The sequence below is a fragment of the Colletotrichum navitas genome, assembly GCF_030913465.1.
Source record: "Colletotrichum navitas strain CBS 125086 chromosome Unknown LY79scaffold_9, whole genome shotgun sequence".
NCBI lineage: Eukaryota > Fungi > Ascomycota > Sordariomycetes > Glomerellales > Glomerellaceae > Colletotrichum > Colletotrichum navitas.
In genome coordinates, this window is record NW_026850555.1 from 283346 (window position 1) to 302352 (window position 19007).

Here is a 19007-nt window from a genome sequence, read left to right on the forward strand (position 1 = left end):
AGACCCTTTTTCCTCAACCACACTTTACTTGCCTTGTTCTGCCAACCACCCTTCCCCCCTTCTCTTCCTTTCCCTCCCCCCTTCTTCGTTCCTTTCACGATCACGACGAACGACGATTACGAAAACCAGCCAACGATGGCTATGAACGACACCGAAGTCAAGGCCGAAAAGAACACAAACATGACCAATTCCTCTACGACGCCCGCCGCTCCTGCTGCCGCTTCTGCCGCCAACAGCACGGCGCCGGCCACCGAAGATAGTGGTATGAGTCGCACCTGAAAGCTTGCTTGCTTGCTTGCCCACACCCACAACCCCTCCAAAAAACTGCCCCTCCTGTTCCCACCCGCGCATATCTCCCATCCCCCCCCCCCTCCTCAATTCGCGTCCTCCTTCCCACCGCCGACGATGGCGACGTTGGTTATTGATTTATATGGCGGATGCGGGGGGTCTCTCTTCTTTCCTCTCTTCCACGATGTGAAAACAAGAAATCAATCATGCCGCCCTGACCTGGAAACTGAGCTGACATATGGAATTGCACGCACATCTAGCTGCTTCCACGATTACTGTCAACACCAAGACGCCTGCCAATTTCCCTCCCCCAAAGACCGACAAACCCCGCCCCCATGTGTGCGCGACTTGTCAGCGCTCCTTTGCCCGATTGGAACATCTGAAACGCCACGAGCGCTCCCACACCAAGGAGAAGCCCTTCGAATGCCCCGAATGCACAAGATGCTTCGCTCGTCGCGATCTGCTGCTGAGACACCAGCAGAAGCTGCATCAGACCACGACTCCGTCCTCCCGCCCCCGCAATCGCCGTGAGAGCGCCAGCAGTGCCGCTCCTGGGGCCCGCGCTCGCAAAAACAGCGTCGCCGGCCCCAATGCCGCCGCCGCTGCAAATGCCGCCGCTGCCTCGATGCGCCCGAGGGCCAACACCATCAGCCACGTCGACGGGAGCGCGATGCAGATGATTGCCGCCGCCAACGCCCAGGCAGCTCGGGGCATGCCACCTGGCACACACAGCCGTCACCCCAGTCTCGCGGGGCTGCCCGTGCACAACTTGGACTTTGGCGGCATGTCAGCCGCCATGGGCCATCGGGGCATGTCTCACGGGCTGCCCAAGCTCGAGACGCACACCATCAACCACATGGACTTTAGCGGCTTGCGGACCGCTCCCCCCATGGCAGTCTTCAACCCAGACTTTGACTTTGAGGGCCTGCTGTTCGGCCCCGGCTCCACCATCAACCCCAACGCTCTCCACTACAATGACTCGCCCCAGTCCATGGCCATGGACCAGCCCTCGCCCTTCCTGCACGGGCTTGCCGGCGACCTTTCGACGACGCAGCTGGACGATAGCTTCGACTGGCTGACGGGTTTCGAGCACCAGATGTCCTTCCAGGGCGCCGACAACGCCGTGGACGGCTCAAGTCCTTCGGCCATTAGCACCACCAGCCAGAGCGGCATCAGCGATGTCATGGTGGACGGCTCCAATCATCCTGCCCCCGCAGGAACAAGCTCAATGTGGCAACCGGCCGTGATGGGTCCTCCCCAGGTCCCAAACCCGTTTGCCATGGATCTAAATGGTTCGGTCTTCCCAGATCTCTTAAACGGAGCACCCGTCTCACCACAACCTGCTGCGCAGAAAATGAACGATGCCTATTTCTCGACGCCGCCTCCCTCTCTTAGCTCCCTCAGTCCGTCGATGGTTTCCGGACTCAACACGCAAAACCTTAACCACGCCGCCCTCGGCTTCAACGCAGGTCCGGAGACGCCGTCGTCCATGAACGGCGGCAACCACGGCGTCTCGCCCGTCTCGACCATTACCGATGCGACCCGAGGCGCCATAGTCGGGGCCCTCTCGCAGTGCTCTCCATTTGGAGGACGGAGGTACTCATTCGCGACCCCAAGCTCGCCGCTGTCGCCGGGCTTTCAGAACACGGCCAACAGTGTCCCAGACCATGTAAAGAATTTACCTAGCACTCAAGACTTGCAACGATATGTTGGCGCTTACCTTCGTTACTTCCACCCTCATCTGCCGTTTTTGCACATTCCCACTTTGACTTTTGAGATGCCGCCCTCCGCTGCCAACCGCCCCAACACCGTTGGTGGAAGTGGGTGTCTCGTCCTTTCCATGTCTGCCATTGGCGCCTTGTACGAGATGGACCACGTACAATCCCGGGAACTGTTTGAGATGGCCAAGAAAATGATTCAACTGTACCTTGAGGAACGGCGGAAAGCCGACGTGAGGAAGGCCGACTTACGGAGAACCCCGGCATCCGAGCCGTCGGCCCACAACAGCCAGGAATCATCTACCCACACCCCGGTCTGGCTCGTGCAGGCCATGCTTCTGAACGTCGTCTACGGCCACAACTGCGGCGACAAGACGGCAAGCGACATCGCCTCAACCCACTGCGCTGCCCTCGTCAGCCTTGCGCAAGCTGCCGACCTCCTCCGCCCCATTCGCGTCGAGTCCAACGATGCTCATGACACCCACATGCACGACGATGCCACGTGGAGCAGCCTTCAGCCCGATTCCGATGAGCAGGTGGAGTGGCTCCGGTGGAAGACGATGGAGGAGCGCAAGCGCACGCTCTACGTCGTCTTTGTCCTCTCGAGCCTCCTCGTCGTGGCGTACAACCACACGCCGGCCCTGACCAATTCCGAGATCCTGCTCGACCTGCCTTCCGATGAGGACTTCTTCGCCGCCGAGAGCAGCACGGCCTTTGCTGCCAAGGGCGGAGTCCGCGCCGCGAACCACAACCGCATGACCTTTCACGAAGCGCTAGGCGACCTGCTCAGGTCGAATGAGAAGCAGCAGAAGCAGCAGCAGCAGCAGCAGCAGCAGCAGCAGCTTGCTTTCGGCAACGGGCACCAGGCATTCGCGCAGGGCGGCGGCGGCGGCGGCGGCAGCGGCGGCAGCGGCGGCAGCGGCGGCAGCGGCCTGGACGAGCTCCACAGGAGCGACCTCAAGCCGTCGACGTTTGGTTGTCTGATCCTGATCAACGCGCTGCACAACTACATTTGGGAGACACGCCAGCGCCATCACAACAAGGTCTGGACCAACGAGGAAACCGAGAAGATGCACCGGCACATCGAACCTGCTCTGAAGGCCTGGCAGGCCGCCTGGGCAAGCAACCCGAACCACAGCCTCGAGCGCCCGAACCCCTTTGGCCTCGGACCGCTGTCTGCCGATGCCATCCCGCTGCTCGACTTGGCCTACGTGCGGCTCTTTGTGAACCTTGCCCGCTCCAAGGAGAAGTTTTGGCAACGAGACTGGGACGCCGTGTCGGAGGAGCTCTCTCGCGGTACCGAGGTGGTCCAGCACGCAGAACACTCGCCCGCTTCCAACGCAGAGTCGACCGGTACCGAGAATTCGGACAACTCAGTCTCGACGTCGGTGTTTGCCGAGTCTCCGGCGACGCAGTCTTCCTCCCCAGAGTTCCCTTCTGGCAAGTTTCCCTCTCACTCGCAGCCCGCGCCGAGCCAATCCTCATGCCGCAGAGAGAAGCACCTCCGCAAGGCCGCCTTCTACGCCGCTGACTCGCTCGCCATGTCGGACAAGCTGGGCGTCACTTTTGCCGATTTTACCAGCCGGGAGCTGCCTCTGCAGTCAGCAATGTGCGCTTTTGACTGTGCCCAGGTCCTGGCCGAGTGGGTTGCGACGCTACAGGATCGAGTCGGTCGGTACCTTGGCATCCTGGGCCAAGACGACGTGGACCTCTCTCAGGTCCCGGCCATCATGATGTTGGAAGAGGAAGACGTGAAACTGCTGGGAAAGGTACAAGAGGTGTTGGCTTCCGCGGAGTTGAAGATGAACTTTGAGCTTGTCCAGGGCAACGTTGCAGGCGTCGACACAAGAATGCACATGGACGACCATGCGGGCTATGCGGCTAAGATCCTCCGCATCACGGCTCACATGCTCGACAAAGCCGCGGTGTGGCCAGGTCAGTACTCGATTCAGTTGCAAGACTCGATGAGGGCAACCCCCTCGCTAACCTCTTTCAGTCACTCACCTGATGGCCCGATGCCTCGAGACACACGCAACTCATATGCGCGCCAGAGCCGAGAAGTCCGTGGTTGCGCATGAGTAAGTTGGATAACAACAGATGGGCATAAGGGGGACGGTCGGCAAAAGAGAGAAGCAAGCGGTCATTGGGGAATCTGTCACTCGGGATAGACTTCTCCCCGACTGTGACTCGTCCCTCGGCCATGACAATCTTTCGAAACACGCGTCAACGAAGAGGAGATAGGAAAACCCAAAAGGGGCTGCATATACGGTCGGCAAGCAGGAAGTTCAGCCGGGAACAACAAAAAGAAAGGGGAGGGGGCGAGGAAGAAGAGAAACTTGCGACAAACGGAAGCAACAAGCGGAATACCCTCCCCTACGCACATGATGGGGGAATGCCAAAAGTTTTTCCAAAAATGACGTTACGATATGTTCCAGCAGGGACACACGATTATTATTTTATCGAAGGGCGGCGTCGAGCGGATGCCGTCATTTATTTACGTTGTCGTCGCCGAGGAACTGGGATGATGAAGCAGGACTCTGGCGGCGACTCTCGCAGTGTACATCATCAGTACGTACGCCTGGACCTCGAGGAGGTCACGAATCATTTTGTTTTACGAACATGCAGACGATGCGCCAGCGACAAGACAAGCAAGCTTTCCTCTGTGGTATAGGCATCGGCATCGACACAGGTATCGGCCGACGGAAACTGGAAAGCTTCTCGTCTCGGGTGGTTTGCTCACGCCAGGAAAGGGGTGTGGGGGAGGGGTTTTGAATTTAATTTAGCTCGGATGAGATGAATGTGGACAATGGCGTTTTTCTTCTTCTTTCCCTTTTGTTCTTCTTTTCGCTTTTTTTATGCGGGCGGTACGGTACGTGCCCGCTGTTGGGTCTGGCTGGCTGTTCAGAGTTGACTCGCAGCCATACGTCTCAGCTCTGATGGGGCAGCTGAGAAGGTACCGCTCGTGGACTTTCGAATCTTCTCCAAGACTCCGCCGCCGTTATCGAGGCTGGTCAGTCTCTGGTTGGCTCTCTGGAACGAGCGGTCGTGGTTGTGGTTGGATATGGATTTTTACTATTCTTCTTTTACCTTTCAAACACCTCCAAGGGAGGGGGCTGAGCTGTGTGTTTTGTTCGAGTGTAAGGGAAAAAAAGTCTGAGTGGTGTTGGACTAGCAAGTCGAGGGCGGCGAGGAAGGGTGGCCAACGTGTTGTTGTCTCTGCGCAGGAAACGCGGCATCTCGACGAGATTGCCGGGTTGAGGCGGTTCAGTGAGTGTGGCAAGCGTCGTCGAGGACAACTTGCCCAGGACCGCCTACCGGCAGAGACGGACGGACGGAGTTGTGCGGGAACCTGATGGGTGTAAGTAACTACCTACACAAATGGAGAAAATCAGACAGACATGACATGACTAAGGTCTACGAAACGAGATGTGTAATAGTACTATGGTACCAGGCCGAAATAAAATTACCCCTGTTAGGTATCTTACTCTAACACTCACCACCCTACTTATTTCAGTAGCGGGCATTACAGTACTGTTTACTAGCCTAGCTAGCTGGACTGTGCGGCGATATTACATAACTGGGGTATTTTATTTCCCCCTGCCACCCTGTAATGATGGTGATGGTGATGGTGACGGATCCTCGTCATGTGGGGTGGATAGGTATACAGGTACGTACCTACTCCGTATTTGCCTAGCACAGGTAGGTAGGAGGTACGTGCTTTTGAACGGGTACGGAAAGTCATTTTGGGGACGTATTTCTCCACCCAAAAGAGGGGAAATCCATGTCACGTGCATACCGTCAAATGGGAAATGCCCATAGAACAGAGCATAGTAGAGACAACGCAAGCAATATACTCCGTACGCATGAATGACTGGAACCATCACTTCAACAGTATTTACCCCCTAGGTTACAGACCTAACAAATTAAGGGGGCAACAGTGATTAACAAGGATTAATGACAACGTGTATTACATACTTTCTTAATTGCTTGCATATACGTTTCATCACTTTTTACGTCGCTGGTTACACTGTTAATGCATCTCTTCGTGTTGCTACCGTCCCTCCTAGCTTGGTAGCTTCTACAGCCTATTTGCCCTATTAGACCTTGAACAGCTACTAGGGGGGCTATATTAATAACAGCGAAGTTGGACTAATTAGTGAATGATCTCTCAATGCTAATTCCGATTTAAGTGTGCTTTTCTATGAATGGGGGTTTTTATTTTTATTTTATGCATGATATAATGTAATGAATCAATATAACCTACGTTATATTTATTTCATCTCCGCTAGATTATCTAAAATCACATCTCCACCTACGGCTAAGCCGCCATAACTGCGGCTCATAGTAAAAAGCGCCTGTGTTTTTACAATTCTTTTCCTAGATATGCCTGAAGATCGGCGTGCCAAGTGTTAAAACTAACTTTTGCTAAAGCTAAATTTAAACTACAATCGCTGTAAATTTCGACTGCTCCGTGACTCTGGAAGCACAAAATGCCACAAGAAGACGCTGGCTGCGACAGCCCCAGCTCTCACTTTGTTTCTCCAGCGTTTTTCCTCCGAATCACCAGTTCTATCGAAAATGGGTATGCGACAAAATCTGTTCGTCTTGTTCAACCTGGTCTCTCTTTGTGTCTTTTCGGGAGAGGCTGCATTCCTAAGAAGCGATCCCAAATTCGTCTGGCGCGGTGCCGGCAGGTCTCCTCAAGAGATCAAGGCAGCCGGCGGCTTCGTGCCCAAAGGTCTCACTGCAGTCGGAGAGGTAGCCCCCAGCATTAGCCTTTGGAACCATGTTGACATCCCCGAGGAGTATGACGAGGAGGGAAACCGCATAGGCCTTGGTTCAACCCGAGATGATGACGGCTACACTTCATTCACTTCATCGTTCCTCTTGGCCCTTGGTCATGCCTTCTTCTCGCGACAGCAGGAAACGACATGGATCTACAGGGTCAAAACGACTCCCAACATGATTGATGTTACGAAGACGCTGGGCAAATACAACGTTTACTTTGAAGAAGATGAGTATGCAGCCTTAGGAGGTGTCAAGTGGGACCAGATAGTCTCCTGGCGCAAGATCGACAGAAGTAACCTTCAAAGCTTTAGCTGGCTATTGCCAATCAAGAACCCGGATTATAATGAAATACGATACAGCGGATTCCGGACTGGCGGCGCACAGTATGGCCTTGCCGGCTTTCCTCCAAACCATAAGGCATGGTGGGAGGACCCGTGGAAACAGTTCAGGCCTTGCTCGGCAGAGCAAGGCACGGTACGCGTCCAAAACCCCATGTGAGGTCACTGCAGGATGTGTACTAACTCTGATATAGATCGCAGACCTATGGTACGAAGGAAAGCAAAAAAACGACAAGAAGAACAACAAGAAGAGAAGGGCTGGTCCGACGATGTGTGACGCCAGGAGGGCTGCATTTAGAGCGGCCAAGAAGTACATGGCGAAACTTAAATTATATCGATCTAATGGGAGACAAAGTAAAAAAGGGTATTAGACAATCTGTGTATGAGATGACCACGGCCCACGGGCACTGCCTGCGGGAGTCCCTACATGTGTCGGGCAAAACCTTGACCTTTGGCACTAAGGATTAAAGAATGGTGATGGAAGGGCGTGTGCCATTTTACCGATATTGATCCGCCTCCTGTCCTGGGACCATCTGCTTGATGGCGCCGATACGCTGCCTGTGTTGCTTCCTCCGCAGCTGTGAGTTGATGGCAGAATGACTTGTGTGTGTGTAATAAAAGCTTGGACCTTGTTCGAAATAACGCCATCTTCATGATAGAGATGGTATCTACGGATACACAGCCGGCCATGCAGGTTGAGGACGGGTTTAGCGCGCATCAGGAAGCAGGTTTCCATGATAGAAAGAGCAGCGTTGGCCGACGCCCCTTTCTCTGAGGTGCAACCGGGGTAAAGGTGGACCAGCTTACGCTCACCCTCTGCTCACCTGTGCTCAGCTTCGGCTCGGGTTAAAGCGGCCACCGATCACTCCCCACACTCGATACGGATTTGGGACCAGTAGTAAATTCTTGTCGCGGGTGACTACCCCGTATCCCTTCGGGCGCGATCGGACCTCACCAACCCCGATGAGGGGTAGGAGCAAATCAGACCACAGCAATTAACGCCAAAAGCCAATAGTTTTAAGGTACTTCTATTCATATGGCGTTTTGCCTATACCAAAGGTACCATTAATCTCTACCTTTATACAACAGTACATTGTAGTCTAAGCAGCCTTGTAGGTCTCCTAGAAGCTTGCTAGGCTCATCTAGGCAAGTGATAGCAAGGTCCTCTAGTACAGCCTCTACGTATATAGTGCTATTAATAGAGGTATCTGAATTAGATGACATTGTGAATTTAATGATAATGTTAGTGATAATGTTGAAATTAGTGGTAGTTGCTGATAAAATAGTATTCCAAAATAATGTATATTGTCATGTATCTCTAAAAGTGTGGGGTAAAAGTGGATGGGGATCCTCCTCGGGGTTAATGAGGTCCGATCGCGCCCGAAGGAATATAGGTACAGATACCTACGGAGTACGGATACATAGGTGGTGTGTCAGACACCCCCACCTGCCGCTTACTGCCCCTGTCGCCTGCCGCCTGCTGCCTGCCGCCCGCTGCCTGTCACATCCTACCCGTGTGTACTCCGTACGTACACTTACACACACCCACGCCACCCCGCAGCTTCCCGCCCAAGCTGCCGAACTTTCTTTCCTCTCGAGCTTCAGTATATTCTTGGTCTCGACGTCCCACCCCCTACACTGACTGACTGACTTATTGATCACACTCTCTCCCTCCCCTTCTCTGCCGCCTCTCAACGACAACGACTTGATTGCTCTTCATAACCTCCAACCTGCGCGACCGGCTGCCACCGATACTTACGATACGCACGCTACCAGACCACCATCACCACCAAAGACGCATACAGCCCCGCCATGTCTTCCCAGCCGAACCCCCTCCGCGGCATCCAGTCCTCGACCGTCTTCGTCAACACGGCGCTTGCCGGGCTGAACCTGAGCCTCTCCGTCTTCGTCGTGCCCCGCCTGCTCGAGTCGCCGACGCCGCTCATGCTGCGCCAGTGGTCCAGCATGTTCGCGCGCACCAGCCGCGTCTTCCCGCCGCCGATTCTCACCTGCGCCCTGAGCTACTGGTACATGGCCTACCAGACCGCTGCGCATCACCACCACCTGCCTGGCGCCTCCGGCAAGTCGAGGCTGCTGGCGGTCGCCGGCGCCCTCTGCTTCGCCATCGTGCCGTGGACCAAGTTCCTCATGGTCGGCATCAACAGGGAGCTGCTGAGGAGGGCCGAGGGGACGAGGGACATGGGCATCATGGCCGTCGGAATGACCCACGAGGAGCAGGAGGGCGCCAAGTCGCTGGTCGACCGGTGGGGGCTGTATAACCTGGGGAGGAGCATCGCCCTCGGCCTCGGCGGCGCTGTGGGGCTGTATACCATTGTCTCGTCGTGATTCTCGCCGTTGCCTGCCATGGCTGTACAATGTTGGGAATATCCATCGCTTCAGGACGCACGACCGAACCGTTGAACTCATGGGTATCTTCATCACAGCTATCCTAACTAGTATTACATCAGATTACTTCTTCACCCGTCGCCCGTCACAGTCGCCACTCTTTGGTTTTTTTTTTCCTTCCCTTCCTCGTTCTTTCTCTTCTTCTCCATCATTTTCTTCGTACACATCATGACGTCGCTCGCAGAGTGCCCGTCGTCACATCGGCCTCGATGGCCTTGAGGGGCCTGGTGCGGTTGAAGAGCTTGTGACCGATCAACAGGACGACGAACAGAATGACACTGACGTAGGCGGTAAAGAAGTCGCTGGTGCTCCACTCGATGAAGACGGCGAAGCCGTTTGTCAGAATGATGAGCACGTTGAAGAACAGGCCGTACCAGGACAGGTACGGCTGCAGGGGCGCCGTGTACGGCAGGGTGCTGCGCGGGATGTTCTGGGCCTCGAGGGCGGCCATGAAGCGCAGGTGGCAGACGTTGATGCACGACCAGCTGATGAAGCCGGCGACGGCCGTGACGTTGAGGAGCCAGTCGAAGACGACGCCGCCGTTGGACGACAGGTTCATGTAGGCCAGCAGGCCGACGGCCGACGTGGTGGCGACGGCCATGTAGGGGGTGCCGAACTTGTTGGTCCACGTCATGAACTGGGGCGCGCACCTCTCGTTGGCGAGAGAGACGAGGATGCGGGATCCCGAGTAGACGTTGGAGTTGGCGGCCGAGAGGACGGCCGTCAGGAGCACGGCGTTGATGATGTCGGGGAGCACCCTGACGCCCGCCAGGTTGGCGGCGATGACGAGGGGCGAGGCCGACGCGTCCTGGGAGTCGAGCAGGAGGGACGGGTCGTCGGAGGGGACGAGGAGGCCGACAAAGAAGACGGTGGCGACGAACAGGCCGAAGATGCCCCAGAAGGTCCAGCGGACGGCGCTGGGCACGCTCTTCTCGGGGTCCTTGGTCTCGCCGGCGCCGATGCCGACGAGCTCGGCGCCCTGGTAGCTGAAGCCGGCGGTGATGAGGACGGACCAGAAGCCGATGAACTTGCCGGTGGAGCCCTCGACGATGGCGGCGTTGAAGGCGCCCGGGTCGGCCCAGTAAGTGAAGCCGAGGTAGCCCTGCTGGCCGACGCCGGCGTTGATGCAGACGGCGAAGACGATGAAGCCGACGATGGTGACGACCTTGATGCTGGCGAACCACATCTCGACCTCGCCGAACATGCGGATGGGCATGAAGTTGAGGGCGGTGAAGACGGCCCAGAAGACGGAGATGAAGATGGCGATGCTGAGGTCGGCGTTCCAGTACTGGATGATGACGCCGGCGGCGGTGAGCTCGAGGGCGAAGGTGATGGACCAGCTGAACCAGTACATCCAGCCCATGGTGAAGCCGAGGGTGGGGTCGATGAAGCGGGAGGCGTACGAGGTGAAGGCGCCGGGGACGGGGATGTAGGTGGCCATCTCGCAGAGGGCCGTCATGACGGAGAAGACGATGGAGCCGACGAAGATGAAGGCGACGAGGGCGCCGACGGGGCCCGAGGTCGCGATAGCCTTGCCGCTGCCGAGGAAGAGGCCGGTGCCGATGGTGCCGCCTGTGATGGTCAGAACAATGACGTACGTACGTAGCCGAAGAGGACGAAGAGGACGAAGGGAAGGGGTCGGCAGTGACATACCAATGGCGAGGAACTGCAGGTGACGACTGTGGAGGGTGCGGTGAAGGCCGTCGGTCTCGCCGGTCTCGAGGTCGGTCTTGGAGCCGTTGCTAGGCGTAACCTCGCCCTCGCTCGACTGGGGCGTCTTCTCCTTGGAGCTGAACATGATGGCGGTGACGGCTGGTTGGGTTCACAGGGATGGATGGATTCACACAAGCAAACAACACACATACACACACACACACACACACACACACATGCGCACGCGCGACGATTAGGCTTTTGTTGCGAACGACCAGGGGTGGGGGAGGAGAAGCCTGACCGTGAAGGCAAGGACGAAGGCGACGGGGAGAGGACGAGGACTGGGACAGAAGAGAGGGGAGGACCCAGACGAAAGGAAAAAGCCCGTGGCATGATTAAATAGAATATACCGGGCCCTTTCTCTCTCTCTCTCTCTCTCTCTCTCTCTCTCTCAAGAGTCTTACACAACCGGTTCCACTCCGCGTCGACTCACATCGCGAGCCGGCCGACGGGTTTGTTGGCCACCGGGGGGGGGTCGAGGGGAGGAAGAAAATCTCGAGAAGTGGGAGTGGGACGGAGATAGGCACACGCGAGCGCTCGGGACAACGAGCCGCGGCTCGAGACCCTCTTGGACATGTTTGGCCGTCGATGGTCCTCCCTGGTTACCTAGTGTGCAGGTAGCGTGTTGCGGCGGCGACGACCCTCTTCGGAGGTCGCCCGGGCACGCGGGTACCGGTGGCGTTGTAGCAGGGGTGATGGATGGAGTTCAGCCGAGCCTCTCGTCTCTCGATATATTCCCCATTTTGGGGGTGGGGGCAGAACACTTTGGGGGCGAGAAAACGCGCAGCGTGTGGGATGGGATCGAGGCGGTTTTTATTTTGTCTTTTTTGGACATATGGCAGTAAGCGTATGTCATGGCATGGCGAGCAAGTTATGCTCTGGCTGCTGCTTATATGCAGTTTGTAACTGAACAGGACTGGCTGATAGACGGACAGACAGACAGACAGACAGACAGTGGTAAGTGGTAGTACACAGGGCGAACCAGCGGGGAGAGATCGACGAGGAAGAGGTTGAAGAGAGAAAAAAAGAGAAGAAATAAAAAGAAATAAAAAAGAAATAAAAAAAAAAGAGCCTCCCACACGTCGTTGACGCACCACCGTCGCGCCACCCGCTTGTCACCGAGCTTGGCCCGAGCAGAGAGAGATGCCGGTATTCTTGAAATCTCTTTTCCCGGTTTTTTAATTTATTTATTTATTTTCTCCTTCACTTACCGGCTGCCGCCACCCTCCCTGGTCCGGACGGCCTAGACGGTCTGAGACGGCGTCACAAGTTTTCTCGAGGCCAAGCTCTCCGTACAACCGGGCTTGGTGGAAGCTTGTTCGCCGTCCTCCTCGGTCCAAGTCTCCTGCGTGTGTGTGTGTGTGTGTGTGTGTGTGTGTTTCCCATCTTTTCCATCGTCCTTTCAGCCCTACGACGACGCCCCCCTCGAATGACCAACCGTCGTCCGGACCGCGCTAAGCCGAGCGGCCGCGCGAGAAATGCGCCTCTTTGGGACCCTAGGAACCGTGATCCCTCGAGGGGAGAGTCTGTTGTCGGACGGTTCCCGCTGCGTTGTCCGAGTCTGATGATGGGAAAGACGGTAGCGAGATGATGGTGTTTTTTCCTTTTTTCTTATCTTCCCTCTTCTTCTTTTTTGCCCCAAGCTCGCTCGTCTCCCCCTTTTTCCATCCATCCATCCAACCAAGCCAAGGCGTGCAAAAATCTTGGTCCTCCGCCTGCTCCCCCCCGGTTTCTATTACGTCTTATTGTGGAAACCGTTGCAGATTTTTTTACTCTCTCTCTCTCTTCCTCGAGATCGGGGCGGGCCGCGGAGGTGCGGGAGGTGTGTGTGTGTGCAACCATGCCATGTTCTTTTTTGTCTTTCCTGTGTGTCATTTCGTCCTGAGCAAATCCGCCCGATAGGCTTTTCTGTCGGTCGCATTTCGAGATGATCCCTCTCGCCCCCCTGCCCCAGCTTTTGGGGGAGAGGAGAGAGAGAGAGAGAGAGAAAGATTCCGCATGTCGTCGCTTCGTCATGATTGGGCGTCTTTCACCCGCCCCCTTCCTGGGTTTGCCTGCGAAACTTTGATCTTGCAAGGTAGGTAATTTACTGCCCGCCCGGGTAAGAGTGTGCCGGCGTCCCGTCTGCATACACTCGGAGATGAACCATCGTCGGTGCCGGTTCCCCGTCGGCAATACCGGGACTTTTTTCCTTTTTTCCTTCTTTTTCTCTCTTTTTTTTTTCTTTTCTTTCTCTCGGTTTACTGTTCCCTTCCCTGTTCCCTGTCGCCACGCGGTTGCATCCCGCTTGCGCACTCTGCGTTTCCTTGACTCGTGATATCGACAGTCTGTGGTGAATCTCCATAAAACGAGACCCGGCCCCCCCCCTCTCCGGTTCTCGATCCCGTGTTTGCTCTTGGCGCCGGGGGCCGTCTCGACGCGCCCCTGGACCGCGCACGCGACGAGCGGGCATTCTTAGCTGCGGCCGATATGTCGGTTTCGCGGGGTTTCCGATCCTTGGTTCCCGTTGTTGGGGGGGAGAAGCTTTCATCACGCCGTCAACTAGGCCGGGCCAAGTCTGCCGAGCCATTTACCGCGTGCATCTATCTGTGTGTGACGTTCACGAGAGCCGCTCGTGCTGTCTGTTCCATGATGCTCTCGCTGCGCGCGGTCAGATGAGTCGAGGCCCAGCTGCCGGCACCACGGACAAGCAAAGCCCGCACAGAGGAGGTGGAAGATAGGTTTGCAAACATGGCCTGCGTCTTGCGACGGGCCCGGTGGACAGTCGCACGGCTGCGTCGTGTCACCGTCTGTATGCCCGTCTTTCCGCATGCGTCGGTTCATTGTGCTCAGATGCTGGTGTCGCAGCCAATCGAGGATTCGCCTTCGGACGACCCGGCTTAGCGCGTCCCCTCAATGGCATCATCATTGGCTTCTCGAGGTGCGATGAAGTTGATACGCTCGACACAACTGCTACATGTGATCCTGCTTTACCGAGAATCAGTGAAGCGTCCACCACGATCCCGCTCCCACACACACACACACACACACACACCCCGCCCATCCGGTGATCACTTGGGTCACCAAACACAAGCATCGACAGTCTCACCGGGAATGGCGCCTCTCATCGCAATCGAGGAACACTACATATCGCCGCTGCTCGACGACGGGCCGGGCGGGCCCAGGGACGTCATCAAAAGGACGTTCGGGCCCGCCGTGCTGGACAAGCTGGCCGACGTCGGCCCGGCGAGGCTGCAGGAGATGGCCAAGGACTCGGTGGCCGTGACGGTCCTCTCCCACCTGCCCATGAGCGTCGGCGGGGCCGAGCGCTGCGCCGCCATCAACGACGACCTGCACTCCAGGATCGCCCGCCACCCGGACCGGTACGCCGCCTTCGCCCTCCTGCCGATGGAGGACCCGGCCGCCGCCGCCGAGGAGCTGCGCCGCGCCGTGCGCCGCCTCGGCTTCGTCGGCGCCCTGGTGCAGAACCACCTCGACGACGGCACCTTCTTCGACGCGCCGCGCTTCGACCCCCTCTGGGCCGCCGCCGAGGACCTCGCCGTCCCCGTCTACCTGCACCCGGCCTACCCGCCCGCCGACGAGTCCAGGCTCAACTTCGACGGCGCAGGCGCCTACGGCCCGCCCGTCGCCGCCGCCCTCGGCGCCTGGGCCTGGGGCTGGCACTCCCGCACGGGCCTGCACCTCCTCCGCCTCTTCGCCGCCGGCGTCTTCGACCGCTTCCCGCGCCTCCAGCTCGTCCTCGGCCACATGGGGGAGATGCTCCCGTTCATGCTCGACCGCGTCGTCCGCTTCTCGGCCGACTGGCCGCCCCGCCGCCGCCGCCGCCTGCGCGACGTCTGGGACGCCAACGTGTGGGTGACGACGAGCGGCATGTTCTCGCTGGCGCCGATGGCCTGCCTGCTGCGCGAGACGAGGCCCGAGAGGCTCGTCTTCAGCGTCGACTACCCCTTCTCCGCCAACCGCGAGGGCAGGCGCTTCATGGACGAGCTGAGGGGGAGCGGGCTCGTCAGCGAGGCCGAGTGGGAGGGGATCGCCTGGAGGAACGTCAAGGGGCTGCTGAGACTGGACCTCGAGCCGGCGTTATAGGGGGGGGGGGGTTCTTTTCTTTGGGAAGGTTTGTAAATATTGACCTGGTCCTGTTGTTGCTTTTTGAATCTTTTACTATGGCTTCCGTTCTGCTATAGCTAAGGCTCTGCGTCGTTGCTTTTATGGTTTGATCACGACGGGAGGTGATATCATGCTGATGGTGTACCCATCTTCGGACGATCGCCCCCGACTGACGTTGCGGTGGGTCGGGAACCGCTCTCCGAGCCGGGTCGATCTCGATACCGGCCGGGATTGTAAACATTGGCTGCTCTATACTCCGTACACTATTGGTATGTTCTTTGAGCATGCATTTCGATGCGGCTTTGCCACTCGCGACTTCACTCAACCGGCCGAGAGCCTTTGACTGCACCATCGTCTTATGGGCACCGCCTCCCGGCAATGTTACCTCTTGACCGACTTAGATCTCTCTGGTCCTCGTAGGGTGTGAACTGAACGCCAGTGCCGCATGTCGCCATGGTGCTCACAGAGCTTCATCATCGTTTTGGAGATAGTGGTAGAAAGAATGTAATCACCTTAAATGATGCAGTTATCTCAGCGTGTACAAAATAGTTCGGTCTCCAAGAAACACGTTTTTTTTCTCCGTCGCCGAACTTCCTTCAAGCCCTACCGATGCTCCAACCCGGAGTGTTTGGCGACAAAATGAAAGTAGAAAAGAATCAATACGCGTTCCGAATTTCTCGTTGTTCCCGGTCCATCCGCGGCCTTGACAATTCTAAGAGTCCTCCTCCTAGAGCCGGGGCCCATCCCTCCCTCCGTCTTCTCCCCCCCTTGTCGCCGCACTCGCCTCCTCGTCTTCCTCTGTCATGGATGTCGTATCAGTTGCGATGATAGCCGTGCTCGCCGTAATTGCCGTAATTGCCGTACGAATCATAACCATGGTGGCCGTACGAATCATAGCCGTGATGGCCGTACGAGTCATCGCCATGATAGCCGTGGTAATCACCGCCGTAACCGCGCTTGCCGAGATCTTTGGCGTCCTTGTTCGCTTCGTTTTGGACGGCGCGGTCGTCGTAGTCTCCGCCACGATCACCGCCACGGCCACCGCGTCCTCTGCCTCCTCGGCCTCTTCCCCGGCCTCTGCCTCCTCGGCGTCCACCACCGTCGGGGCCATCGTCGTCACGGCGCTTGCCGAGATCTTTGCCGTCCTTGTCCGCTTCGTTCTGGACGGCGCGGTTGTAGTAGTCTCCGTCACGGTCACCGTGCCGTCCGCCGCGGCCTCTGCCTCGGCGTCCATAATCGTCGTCGTCGCCGTAGTAATCGTAGTAATCGTAGTCACAGTCCCTTCGTTTGCCATCCACGTCGCGTCGGCACTTGCGGCTGCGGTCCTGAGTAACCCCATTGTTCTTGTCACTCGTGGTCAAAAGCGCGTCCTTATCACCGCTCTTAGGAGCGGCGTTGCTCATGTCCTTGCATCACCGAGTTAGTAATGGCCTTCAAGAGGAGAACTTCAGGCACGGGCATTGCATACCGGCATGCTGTCCACATTGGGCTGTTGCAAGCATGCACTTGTCAGCAATCAACTCAAGGAACACTCAACTGATGAGTGAAACAAAAAAACATTTAGCAATTTTCAAAATGCCAGGTGTTGCTCACAGATGTTCCGGCAATGCGCTGTACGGGGTCAGTTTAGAATCTCAACGTTGGAAAGGCTGAAAAGGAGTCCAACCTTTGCAATGCCCGTGGCATCAGGCTCATTCACGGGAGCAGCTACAGCGGCCATAGCATAGAAAGCCATGCCAACGGCGGCAGCCTGACAGAATGATGGGATATGCATGTTTGCAGGTTGAAAAAGAGTAGGAAAATAAGTAGAAACTTGGAAAGATAGAAAGTGTTGATGAATAAGCTGAAGAGATGGCCGGATCACTTTGGATTGTGTTGGATGTGATGAAGAAGGAGATTAACGGGACATCAAGAGATGGGCTTGGTATTTATAAGTGGCAGTCTTCCACGCTTCCAACCCGTGGTGACCCTAAAAAGAGGTGTTCTGCTCATCGCATAAACGATTGAGTAATACCCAACTTTACTTAGTCCTCACAAAGAATCCAAAGACTCTGCCAGTGTATTATGATTTTAGTTCACAATATTTGTCATTGGTCAATGCGAAGGGTGATGTATTCAGCCGCACCGGCTGTTGGTTGTTTGGCACTGCGGAATACCGAGGTGTAAGCATATGTGACACAAGAGGAAGTCTTTTAATAAACATAGAAGAAGCAGGTTGACGAAGTGTGTGGCGAAGCAGCTGACTTGGCTTCCACCGTCTGATCTATCCAACAATACAACGCAGAAGACATGGAGGTGTAATTCCTGCATTTCCCGGAGATACAGGCTTATATCGGCGTGTGGCATCCGTGATCCCACATATCCTTCTAGCTAAAAAAGAAACAGAAGAGTCACTAGGCTTACGAAAGTGCTTTTAATAGTTTCATTGGCAGCACTTGACATAGCAGAGGCTATGAGAGGAGTGTGGTAGAGGATATTGTGAATATCGTTATAACTTCCTGGTCGATGATGAACGACTCATGTATCTTGTCAAGGAGTTGCCATGGCTTATGATGCAGTCGGCACCAGCAAGTTTGCCTTATACTGTAGTCAAGTCGTCATTGAAGTCGAGAGTTCAACGCCTTGCTACAGCTTCGGCTCTACCACGTCTCACAGACCAGCATATTACCACTTGTAGGATGTATTGTTCTTGGTTGCTGGGACTAGGTAACGCTTGTGCCTTATACATGTAGATGACGGTCCGGAGGAGCAATTATCTCTTCGTCGAAGGAAGCGGCAAGCCTAGGGAACCTCATCCGAAGGATCCGATTCTCGACCACCCACCCACGTCGGGAAATTGCTCCCCTCACGTGTCCGACTTCGGTTAAAGACAAGCCGTCGAACGTTATGAAGGAACAGTTCAGGCGGCGTGGCGGTCCGGTTTGAACCTTGAATCCCCGCAGCGCCTCCTCGCTAGAGTTTCTATGAATTCGATACTAAGCCACAGCAGTATGCCGTTGTGGATTAGTAAAGATGTAAACGTCACCACCGGGAAGTGCAGTGAGTAGTATTTTGCTATCACCTGTGACTTGCATCACGAACTTGAACCCCCCGTCCCCCCCCCCCCCCAGCCAAGTTGCGCAGGGTTAACTGTTCAGAGACAGATTTGACACGCACCTGCAAAACACTCCTAGAGACTCCAACCGGCTTCGTCCTTCTCTATCGGGACCTCTAAGTGCAATGATTTGATCTGGAAACGCAAAGAGGGCAACCTAAGCCAACAGACCTCATACTGGAAACGCACGTTTGTTTGCTGGTAGACAATTCCAGCGCCAGCTCATGTCGTCGAACAGCTGGATCTCATAGGTGATGTTCCCCGCACATACGCCTCCATACATCTTTCGGCTTGTTCCTCAGCCCCAAAGTTTATGGCCTTTCTCAGGCCCAGATTACCTCAGCGCTCAGATTGACCCCGACCGGTACATATTACGTTAACAGGCTGTGCTCTATCAATGAGAACCTTCGCCTGCTGAGTCTTGAGAATGCACTAAGTTCTGTTGTGTGGAACCAAAACTCTGAATAGAGGGACGCCATCCCCAAGATGGTCTTACTCTATAATACGTAAGGACTGTCTATCAGCACAAGTAGTCGTTAGATCCCGTGCCCAGCA

At 56.1% G+C, this 19007-nt stretch overlaps 7 protein-coding genes across 7 annotated transcripts; 5 read left to right on the forward strand and 2 right to left on the reverse strand.

Moving 5' to 3' along the window:
- Nucleotides 1–135: 135 nt before the first annotated feature.
- On the forward strand, nucleotides 136–4088 carry LY79DRAFT_508252 (fungal-specific transcription factor domain-containing protein; the record flags this gene model as incomplete). The annotated part of the gene is made up of 3 exons (XM_060553915.1): nucleotides 136–262; nucleotides 549–3941; nucleotides 4003–4088. 3 exons carry the CDS (start codon nucleotides 136–138, stop codon nucleotides 4086–4088), a joined length of 3606 nt encoding a protein of 1201 aa, XP_060417926.1.
- Nucleotides 4089–4625: 537 nt separating this feature from the next.
- Nucleotides 4626–5518, forward strand: LY79DRAFT_405476 (uncharacterized protein). The gene has a single exon (XM_060553052.1). The coding sequence runs from the start codon at nucleotides 4862–4864 to the stop codon at nucleotides 5357–5359; it is 498 nt and encodes a 165-aa protein (XP_060417927.1). The 5' UTR covers nucleotides 4626–4861; the 3' UTR covers nucleotides 5360–5518.
- A 1066-nt stretch (nucleotides 5519–6584) lies between these two features.
- Nucleotides 6585–7292, forward strand: LY79DRAFT_508397 (cholera enterotoxin subunit A2; the record flags this gene model as incomplete). Its single annotated transcript, XM_060553935.1, has 1 exon — nucleotides 6585–7292. One exon carries the CDS (start codon nucleotides 6585–6587, stop codon nucleotides 7290–7292), a length of 708 nt encoding a protein of 235 aa, XP_060417928.1.
- A 1652-nt stretch (nucleotides 7293–8944) lies between these two features.
- On the forward strand, nucleotides 8945–9478 carry LY79DRAFT_508278 (uncharacterized protein; the record flags this gene model as incomplete). Its single annotated transcript, XM_060553919.1, has 1 exon — nucleotides 8945–9478. The coding sequence occupies one exon, from the start codon at nucleotides 8945–8947 to the stop codon at nucleotides 9476–9478; it is 534 nt and encodes a 177-aa protein (XP_060417929.1).
- Nucleotides 9479–9704: 226 nt separating this feature from the next.
- LY79DRAFT_587582 (amino acid permease) lies at nucleotides 9705–11336 on the reverse strand (the record flags this gene model as incomplete). Its single annotated transcript, XM_060560792.1, has 2 exons — nucleotides 9705–11110; nucleotides 11192–11336. 2 exons carry the CDS (start codon nucleotides 11334–11336, stop codon nucleotides 9705–9707), a joined length of 1551 nt encoding a protein of 516 aa, XP_060417930.1.
- A 3008-nt stretch (nucleotides 11337–14344) lies between these two features.
- LY79DRAFT_587583 (uncharacterized protein) lies at nucleotides 14345–15337 on the forward strand (the record flags this gene model as incomplete). The annotated part of the gene is made up of 1 exon (XM_060560793.1): nucleotides 14345–15337. One exon carries the CDS (start codon nucleotides 14345–14347, stop codon nucleotides 15335–15337), a length of 993 nt encoding a protein of 330 aa, XP_060417931.1.
- A 607-nt stretch (nucleotides 15338–15944) lies between these two features.
- Nucleotides 15945–17243, reverse strand: LY79DRAFT_656760 (uncharacterized protein). The gene is made up of 4 exons (XM_060562696.1): nucleotides 17025–17243; nucleotides 16952–16969; nucleotides 16827–16847; nucleotides 15945–16764 (listed from the first exon to the last, which is right to left on the reverse strand). The coding sequence occupies exons 1-4, from the start codon at nucleotides 17130–17132 to the stop codon at nucleotides 16174–16176; spliced, it is 738 nt and encodes a 245-aa protein (XP_060417932.1). The 5' UTR covers nucleotides 17133–17243; the 3' UTR covers nucleotides 15945–16173.
- Between the last annotated feature and the right edge of the window lie 1764 nt (nucleotides 17244–19007).

Coding starts and splice junctions, on each gene's coding strand:
- LY79DRAFT_405476 (XM_060553052.1), top strand. CDS start 4,862: ATGCGGGCGGTACGGTACGTGCCCGCTGTTGGGTCTGGCTGGCTGTTC.
- LY79DRAFT_656760 (XM_060562696.1), bottom strand. CDS start 17,132: ATGCATATCCCATCATTCTGTCAGGCTGCCGCCGTTGGCATGGCTTTC. Junction 16,765..16,826: donor CCAATGTGGACAGCATGCCG/GTATGCAATGCC, acceptor CGGTGATGCAAG/GACATGAGCAACGCCGCTCC.